At 36.4% G+C, this 9515-nt stretch overlaps 2 protein-coding genes across 2 annotated transcripts; one reads left to right on the top strand and one right to left on the bottom strand.

Annotated features, from left to right (window-relative positions):
• Window positions 1–381: 381 nt before the first annotated feature.
• On the bottom strand, window positions 382–1360 carry LOC134796138 (PRKR-interacting protein 1 homolog). Its single transcript, XM_063768110.1, has 3 exons — window positions 1047–1360; window positions 757–936; window positions 382–661 (listed from the first exon to the last, which is right to left on the bottom strand). The coding sequence occupies exons 1-3, from the start codon at window positions 1146–1148 to the stop codon at window positions 398–400; spliced, it is 546 nt and encodes a 181-aa protein (XP_063624180.1). The 5' UTR covers window positions 1149–1360; the 3' UTR covers window positions 382–397.
• A 111-nt stretch (window positions 1361–1471) lies between these two features.
• LOC134796137 (enolase) lies at window positions 1472–7252 on the top strand. Its single transcript, XM_063768109.1, has 8 exons — window positions 1472–1624; window positions 2111–2204; window positions 3216–3410; window positions 3697–3949; window positions 4279–4475; window positions 5044–5292; window positions 5810–5961; window positions 6692–7252. Exons 2-8 carry the CDS (start codon window positions 2133–2135, stop codon window positions 6873–6875), a joined length of 1302 nt encoding a protein of 433 aa, XP_063624179.1. The 5' UTR covers window positions 1472–1624; window positions 2111–2132; the 3' UTR covers window positions 6876–7252.
• Window positions 7253–9515: the final 2263 nt, after the last annotated feature.

Genomic DNA, 9515 nt, shown 5'->3' with positions numbered 1-9515 from the left:
TTGCCTGTTGAGATGGTTTCAAATGGATTTTAACTTGCTAGATGGCACTGTTATAAAATGGTCTGTTGTCTAACCAAACCAAGCAACCCAACATGTAGCATGCTGTATGGTTTAGTAGAGGCCCAGATATTCAATATTAACTTCTGGCCGCAACTTTGTCTGCATAGATGGTTGATAAAAACTATCCTATATCCTTCCTACATTTCATTTCAATTGGTTCAGCTTCAGCAGTTTAAGTGTAAAGAGGTAACACAGTTAATTTCGTATTTATAATATTAGTAAAGATAGACTACACATAAAATTAACTCAAACATGATTTATTTTTTTATGGGTTTGTAATTGTACTTAAATTAAAATTACATTTTTTTAAATGTATGTGGTCTTGTACAAAAAAAAACTATTGCGTCACAGTTTCTTCATTTTTGTTCTCACTCAAGTCTTTATTATCACCTTCCTCATTTTCAGTTGCTTCATCCTCACTGTTGCTATCACTATCAGATTGTGAGGAATTTTTAGCAGTATTATTTGTTTTAGGCTTTTTTCCCTTAAGTTTTGCCTTCATTTTTTGTTTTAATCTTTTTGCTCTTTTTTTGGCAGTTTTTTGCTCTGCTGCTTTCCTATTTTCTTCTATCTTGTTATGATACTCCTCATCTAGTTTTTCCTGTAAAAAAGTAAAAATGAATTGTACAGTTATCAGAATCTGATCTGTGGAAACATTTTGCTAAACATTACAAAAGGAAATTAATTCTACCTTACCTTTTCACTTTTTTCTTGAATAAACTTTTGTCTTGCATATTCTTTCCTTCTTAAGTGGCGGTAAACATGGAACTCTCCCGAGCCCGCGCCTGCGCTGGAGCCCATCACATTGCGGACAAAGTCTGGAGGTGCTGTTAGACTTTTCTGCTTTGGTGGTTCTGGTATAACTACTGGCTTCTCCTGAAAGAATAATTAAGAAATATGCTGATTTATTCTGCTGTTTGATACGATATAGATAACAACAACTGCCTTGCAATAACAATACATATAATTTGAATGTATAAACTTACAGGGTTCTTCATGAGCTTTTCCAACTTCAACCTTTGTAGGTCAGTAGCATTTTTTACTACAATAGGTTTCTTTTCCTCCTTTTTCGCTTCTTTATCATCCATTTTACTCAATAAGTAAGCTACTTGAGGCTAAATTTATAGAATCACTAACACAACTTTCAGCTTCTTACACAAACTAACCTAAAAGTTCTATTGTATTAAAGTTACGTTCAAAAGATGAATTCGTAACATATGGCTTTCGTGCCCTATTAATCACACTACAGTTGAAATTTTAAGCTTTGTGTTTGTAATTAATAAACAAGGGAGGCGATGCCGCGATATAATCACATCAAGATGGACTTGACACATTTGACAATATAATGACTTTGACAGCTGTAAATGTTTGTGTTGCCAGGCGATCAAAAACCGGTTATTATGAGCTTGCATTGTTAGGGTAATCCTGATTTTTATCGATTTGGAGCCGCACTAGTTTCACCTTCTAGAGGTCAAAGCTATCACCACATCAATCCGGCGAATCCGGTGAATGAATCAAATTCCTTGAGCATTCCTCTAAATTTCGTCATTTCTTACACCAGACGGTAAGTTTAATTTTATTATTTTAAAAATATGTTTGAAAGAATATTTAACATTATATTATTCGATAATTATTGCTTATACTTTCTTGCAAATACCTATTTTTACATAACGTAATTTTTGTACCCTGTTATTAATCTTCAATTGTTTTAATTACTGTTAATTTGGAAAACATAAACACTGAGTTGTAGCATACGAAATCGCATGGAAATTATTTCTTTTTTTATAAGAATTACTTAACATAACCTATATTTGACCTCTTCGACCTTATCAATGTTATTTATTTTGTTAAGAATATCTATTTGAACGCCTTAGTGACAAACTGACTTTATATTAAATCATCATTATTCTACATTGAAAGCTAGAATAAAAATTGTGGGCTTGTGCTATTTGCTTACTTAAGCTCGCAAACTTATTAGTATCTTATTAGTAATAACATACTGTCTGTGCACATTAAAAGTTTTATGACTAACCTGTAATTTCATCAACAGGATACTTTCACATCTCTACAAAATGCCTATCAAGTCAATTAAAGCTCGTCAGATCTTTGACTCCCGCGGCAACCCCACAGTAGAAGTTGACCTGGTAAGGACCATCATTGCATATTTTCTTGAGTATCTAATCAGTCTTGACTCTAGGTATTGCATTGGTACTGTAACAGGATGTGACCACTTTGAATAGTTTTGCAAGTTAAGTAGACACAATTGCATATTTATTTATCTATATGGATTTACATGCAGCAAATTGAGTTGAGTAAATAGAACCAAATACTTATCTCCCCCTTAGATATTGTGCAATAAGATGAAATATTTTACAATTACAAATGTAAACATTAATGAAAAAATACTTAAATTCTGCTGTAAAGATGAGATATGTATGTGCTAAGAATATTGTTATTAGCATATACCTACATATCTCATCTTGAATATCTTAGTCATTAAAGCTTAGTTTATAACTTATTGAGAGGCATCAATAATATTTCATAGTTGAGTTGAGTTTCATTAAATATTTTATTCTCAAAGAACTTTAAGTACTAAGCATCATTTATTTATGCTTACCAAGTGGAACCTGTCATAAAGTTATCAAACAGAGTTAGAAACACAGAGATAAGAAGAAGAACAAGATTTATAGATGCAGCAATACATATATTGAAACAAAAATACAATTGGGCCGGGCACATAGCCAGGATGAAAAACAACAGATGGACAAAAATAGCAACAAATTGAAATCCAAAAATTGGTAAAAGAAAAAAGGGCAAACCAAAAACAAGATGGGAAAAAGACCTAATAGAAACAATAGGAAAAGACTGGAAAGAAATGGCAATAGATAGACAAGAATGGAAGAAAATGTTGGACAAATACTTAAATATATTAGAAAAAGGCGATTCGGAAGAGGCCTAGGTCAAAAAGACCTTACGAACATGCATATAGAAATATACATACATAAAATTATAATTGTTAAATGAAATGTTAACAGTTCGTATAAGAAAGGCTTTAATAATAATAAAAAAAAAATAAGTGGAACCTGTAAATATACAATTGTTTTCTTGTAATTAATGTGAAATACATACATTTAATTGAACCTTTTACTTATAAGGTGACTGAACTGGGTCTATTCCGTGCGGCTGTGCCCTCTGGTGCCTCGACTGGAGTCCACGAGGCTCTGGAGCTCAGAGACAATGTCAAGGGTGAATACCTGGGCAAGGGTGTGAAGCAGGCCGTCAGCAACATTAATGACATCATCGCCCCTGAGTTGCTGAAGCAAAACATTGAAGTCACTGAACAGAAACAGGTTAGACGCAAGTACTAAAAGTACTATCTCAGTAACATAAGCCTTTTCCAAGTTTGTTAACTTTTAGCATGTTGAATCATCATTGCCTGCTTTGAAATTCTAACTAATCTACTTACTACAGTTGTAGAGTTGAAAACACGGTTTCAATGGAAAGAAAAAGATTAATAATGGGTTTGCAGTGCATAACAATTTATAAGCTTTTTTATATAAATATTTTAGTGGAACTTGGAAAAGTAGGAATGGCTCATCATAAAAAATTTAGACTAATGAAGTCACTTCTTTTTAGATTGACCAGTTCATGCTGAACTTGGATGGCACTGAGAACAAGTCCAAACTTGGCGCTAACGCCATTCTCGGGGTTTCCCTCGCCGTCGCCAAGGCTGGCGCTGCCAAGAAGGGAGTGCCCCTCTACAAGCACTTGGCTGACTTGGCCGGAAACGCTGACATTGTTCTGCCAGTGCCTGCCTTCAATGTTATCAACGGAGGCTCTCACGCTGGCAACAAACTTGCCATGCAGGAATTCATGATTCTTCCCACTGGTAAAATTCTTTGACTTTGAAAAATAACCACTTTGATTACTGTTGTTATAATATACTTGTAAAATTAAATTTATTCTCTAGACCCTGGTGGTCTAGCATAAGTTCTCGCACGCGTGTTCAGGTATTGAAAAGATCATTGATTACTTACCAATACAATAATGTAATAAATAAGCTAACTTAATAATGTGCACTAAAAGTTTTATTGCTATTTGCCTTTATGGGTCTTCCTATCCTCTGATAGGAGTAATATGTGTCTCTCAAGTGGATAATTATGTTAGAATCTGGTTAGAATCTATTGCGAATCTAAATAATATAATATTTTATTACAGGTGCCACCTCATTCACCGAGGCCATGCGCATGGGCTCCGAGGTGTACCACTTCCTGAAGAAGATCATCAAGGAGAAGTTCGGCCTCGACTCCACCGCCGTCGGTGACGAGGGTGGCTTCGCGCCCAACATCCTCAACAACAAGGATGCTCTCTTCCTCATACAGGATGCTATCCAGCAGGCTGGATACACTGGCAAGGTTAGTAGAAGGTCTTTATATCTTCGGAACCACTTTGGTACTATTTGGCAGGCTTACTAGCTGGTGCTGGCATGCTGTCTAAAAAAAACATTGCAGTTGTCAGTTAGCAGCTGATTATTTACTCATAGAGCTCATAGAGCGTTAATAGAGCTTTCAAAAACTTTACTTTGTCATCTCGAATCCCAACGACAATCCACTTTGCCACCTTTTTTGTATTCTTGTAATTTTGGAAGTAAACCAGCGTTAAACTACAGTCCACTTATTATTTCACCACCTTTACAACACCTGAGACCAGCGAAGATTTTATATCTTTTTGCCTCTCCAATTGCCCGACGAACTAGTTGCATGGCATGCGGTTTAAACCACTTTTGGGCGTAATCCTATATTAGAAAATTGGGTATACAAATACAAGCATCGTGGGTGGTTGCACTGGTTGCATAAGTTCGCAAAATTGGTTCCCTTATGAAGAGATTTGCTATCATGCCCAATACATCTGAATCGTCTGAAGGTATCTTTAAAAATATTATTTTCTTTTTTTAATGATCACTTAAAAAATTGTTTTTTTCAGATTGAGATCGGCATGGACGTAGCCGCGTCAGAATTCTTCAAGAACAACAAGTACGATCTCGACTTCAAGAACCCGAACTCCAACCCCGACGACTACCTGCCGTCTGGCAAGCTCGCCGACCTCTACCTGGAGTTCATCAAGGACTTCCCCATGGTGTCAATCGAGGACCCCTTCGACCAGGACGACTGGGCGGCGTGGAGCGACCTCACCTCCCGCACCTCCATCCAGATTGTTGGAGATGACTTGACCGTTCGTATCAGTAATCACTATAATCAAAATGTATATGCAGGTGTAGGGCGCATTTAATAAATATTAGGGGACATCTTACACAGTCTAACCTAGCCCCAAACTAAACAAAGCTTGTGAGTTGATTTAGTTTCTTGTTATCAATAACACTATTTACCAAATCCTAAGCATTCGGCAGCATTGGTAAGTTAATACTGGTATTCATATCTCACGCCACGCCTTCGGCGATTGTAGCTAAAAAGTGCGTTTGGGATGTAGCTTCATTCTGTACAGTGAAATGTACTTATGATTTGGTTCGTAAGTGCCATTAGTAAACCACAAAAATAGTAGACAACAGCACTACAACCCTTCTTAAGTTTTGTGATGGTTTTTGCGTTTGTTGCGAGGAGTTTTTCATGTGTTCTTGAAATTATCGAGGGAGCGCTTTGCTATGGGCTTCATTACTCTTGAAAGCAATTCAGGCGTGTCTAAGGTTATTAGTGTAGTTTGCAAAGCTTTAAACAATAACATATTTTGTCAGGTGACAAACCCCAAGCGCATCGCCACAGCAGTGGAGAAGAAGGCCTGCAACTGCCTGTTGCTGAAGGTGAACCAGATCGGCTCTGTCACCGAGTCCATCGACGCGCACCTGCTCGCCAAGAAGAACGGCTGGGGCACCATGGTCTCCCACAGGTACACGACACCTATCCCCTTTTTTCTTTACTTTATTAGGCAACGATAATATAATTATTTCCCATAATGATTTTGAACTTTATTTTAAAGTGATAGGGTTCAAAGTTGCGTGACTTCTGACACCATTATGCCCGTTGGGTGAAAGATACATGACCCGTCCTTAGGGTCATTCTTCTCATCTAACCTAGCCCTATTGCAACATCTAATATAAAACCATAATGTCTCAGTGTACAGATTATGAATTATGACCATGACAATGAGACGTCCTTACAACCAGTCAAGGTTACATGGAACGTAGCTGTTAGAGCTTCATCCATTACTTTCATAAGAAAGTGGAATTTAGGCTCTATAAGTACTTATATATTAGTTAGAATGGCTACCAAATCTAATCTTAAAGCTGCTTTTAGTGAATTGTAACTGTTTTAACTCACGAACTCTAAAGTATGACCTTTGCTATCCTTCACTGACCTAGTCTATTCTAGAGAGCACACAGATAATGATGTAATCTGGATTCTGGACAGTATGGACTTTGATGTTGATATCTCTGTTGTTTAAATATAATTTATACAGTCATTAATTTTCGTTAATTACTTATGATATAATGAATTAATGATAGTTATGATTAATGAACACTTAGCAATTATAAATGACCTTTGCTCACATTACTTTTAAGTCTTTTAACTCATCAGATCCGCTTTACATTTTAAATTAAATTTGCAATTTTGAATAGGTCCGGTGAAACCGAGGACACGTTCATCGCCGACCTGGTGGTGGGGCTGTCCACCGGCCAGATCAAGACGGGCGCGCCGTGCCGCTCCGAGCGCCTCGCCAAGTACAACCAGATCCTCCGCATCGAGGAGGAGCTCGGCGGCGCCGCCAAGTACGCCGGCAAGAACTTCCGCAAACCCGTCTAAACTTATACAATAAAATACTTGTAGGGCGTGTTCTGATAGAGTGGTAATCTCTGACCAGTCTGACCTATTGTAATGTATGTTTCTATCTTGTGACTGAACATCAGGATATGCCCGTACGCTCCATACTGTAATGTATGTCGTGATTAAAGCATCTTATAGCCTATAATGTTAATTTGTTAATGGTGTAGAGTTGAGAACTTAGTCAACAATATCATTGCTTTTATGAAATTACTTTATAAGATGTTTTGAGGGCAGTAGTTGTCACTTATTGAATGTATGAATCTATTTATTTGAATTATAAGATTTTACTGTAAGTGAAAATGTGAAATGAATGTAATAGCATCGGAACATTCGTAAATACACTATGTACGTTGTAATTATTTCATTTTATTCAAACAACTCAGTCCCATCCCAAGTCCCCGAATGTAGGCTCACTGTATTATTTTATTATATAAGAAGAAGCGGAGAAGCGATTAAATCAAACTCGCCAGTAAAAAAATAAAACTATAAGAGCTGGTTGAACTAACTCCAATCGACGGACTGAGTTACGTTTCTCAGCAGAGAACAATTAAACTTCTCAAACAATAGTAATTTAGCGATATTGATGAGTTTTGGTGCAACCGGCGGTAAGCTGGTGTGGTGCCGTTCAATAAAAAAAATATTGGCTTAACTGTGCTTTTCGGTCATTCCGGGTGGACTGCATACTTCCGTCTCATTGGAGTCTGTAAAATTATGTACATACTATGCACACATAATAATAACTAGCGCATACAGCTTAAGCATGTTATCAGGCAGTAGCCGGCTTCTTAGCATGCGCAAGCCACATCCACCTTGAGCAAGTCTCCGTTCTCATTAGTGATTAATGGATCGGTTTCCCCTTTTTTAATCCTCCCCGATTATTGGGGTAACAATATTATTCCTCTAGCCGCCCATACGTCAAACCTTGTCAAGCAAAATGAAATTTTATTTTGTCAACACAAAGTTCAAATTAGAATGGAACGTAAGACCTTTTTATAGGTCTCTGGGCGGCTAGAGGTTATAAAAGGTTGGGAGCCTCCGTTTTATTAGGAACATTCAGTTACAAATAGTGTCTGTAGCAGTTCAGTTTTCAAGTTTAGTAAAATATGGACAGGGCTTATTGTAGTTATTGGGCATATGTACATAAATTTCTCTGCTAGAGTCTGTGCGGAAAGAGAAGAGTCGTGGGATTTGATGGCGCGCCAGTGCTATTTTATGGTTTTTGCTATGCTGACAACACTGGTCACGTGATTATAGTACGACAATAAACCACGTTTTTTACCACGGCTTACTAAACGGAGCCTGGTGGTGGTGTCGGCTCGTCAACTCAATCCTCTGATTTAGCGCAGGCACTAGTTTTCTTTTTAAAACACAATCTTGTTTTTATGTCTCAGATACTAAAGTGACAGTGCGATTGACAAAACTGCTAAAACTAGTTAAGAATCTGCCCAATACAACTGTAATTTTAGTACCAAACAAGATAGTCTCATTTATGTACTGCCTAATCTGTGCAGTCCAACAGTTATTTTAATACAAAACCGGGTAGATCGGGTAGATATTGGGCAATAGAACTGTAATTTTACTATCTGGGATATATTTCACCCATTGTAAACTTGACTTGTAATGTATGTGTACATTATTAATAATAAATATGAATATGAATAAAAATAGTGCATAAGTAGGTAGGCCTTATTGGGATATGTCCGGTTCTCTCATCTCACGATATTTTACTTCGCCGAAAAGTCACTGCTAAATATGAAATATAATTTCATAACTAACAGAACCTAGTAAATGAACTTACAAAAAAAAAAAATATTTTATTAGAAAAAGTTTTATTCAGAACCTAGTAAACGAACTTACAAATAAAGAAATATTTTATTAGAAATAGTTTTATTCTTTGTAATCGAAGTCTGAATTAAAATATTCAATGTCACTTATGTTTGAGCTAGCTTCAGAACAACCAGGGACACTCATAGAACTATCTTCATCTGAACTGGATGTGCTTGAATCCGGCACGTAGACTACGAATTCTTGCATTATATCACCTACTTAGCGGTCTTTTATTCGAGATACCGTAGGTACTTTTACACAATCCTTTTTTTACATATAAATATGCATAAAATGGCAAGTATCAAGACTATTTGTCAGTTATTTTAAAGATCATGAGTGACCTGCATATTTATGAAAATTAATATATTTTGAATGAATATACTTACCGATTATGTACCGGAGACAAGTTACTTAGGGAGCTTATTAAATAGGTAATTATTTAATATTAAATACAACATCAAAACCCGTGAATAGCGGAAACACGTTCCGCGACTTTTTGTAAGTCGATAGTCGGCTTTTAGCCGTTTTCTTCCCGCTGACAAAACCGAACAATGTTAAATATAATTTTCCATGTGGTTTTATGTAGGGTTTTATTGTGTTTTGAAAATATTTTATACATAAAACTTGCGGTTTTTGTTAATAAAAATATACAATGACAGAAGTTTGTTTACTTTTTACAAGACAGGTGTCAAAGGTTTGATTGCCATATAAAATTTAAAATGTTAGTTCCCGTTTCTGAGTGGCTACCGCGAAAACCGAAATTCGCAAATTGCGGGGATCTTTCTCTTTTAC

Source organism: Cydia splendana, chromosome 13, assembly GCF_910591565.1.
Source record: "Cydia splendana chromosome 13, ilCydSple1.2, whole genome shotgun sequence".
Taxonomy (NCBI): domain Eukaryota; kingdom Metazoa; phylum Arthropoda; class Insecta; order Lepidoptera; family Tortricidae; genus Cydia; species Cydia splendana.
Note: the sequence above shows the minus strand (reverse complement) of the source record. Positions and strands in the feature narration are given on the sequence as shown.

Excerpts from the sequence above, each read along its gene's own strand:
- LOC134796138 (XM_063768110.1), bottom strand. The coding sequence starts at position 1,148 with ATGGATGATAAAGAAGCGAAAAAGGAGGAAAAGAAACCTATTGTAGTA. Across the intron at positions 937-1,046 it reads AAAAGCTCATGAAGAACCCT|GAGAAGCCAGTAGTTATACC; the intron begins GTAAGTTTATAC and ends TTATTCTTTCAG. Across the intron at positions 662-756 it reads TTCAAGAAAAAAGTGAAAAG|GAAAAACTAGATGAGGAGTA; the intron begins GTAAGGTAGAAT and ends ACTTTTTTACAG.
- LOC134796137 (XM_063768109.1), top strand. The coding sequence starts at position 2,133 with ATGCCTATCAAGTCAATTAAAGCTCGTCAGATCTTTGACTCCCGCGGC. Across the intron at positions 4,476-5,043 it reads AGGCTGGATACACTGGCAAG|ATTGAGATCGGCATGGACGT; the intron begins GTTAGTAGAAGG and ends TGTTTTTTTCAG. Across the intron at positions 5,962-6,691 it reads GGCACCATGGTCTCCCACAG|GTCCGGTGAAACCGAGGACA; the intron begins GTACACGACACC and ends AATTTTGAATAG.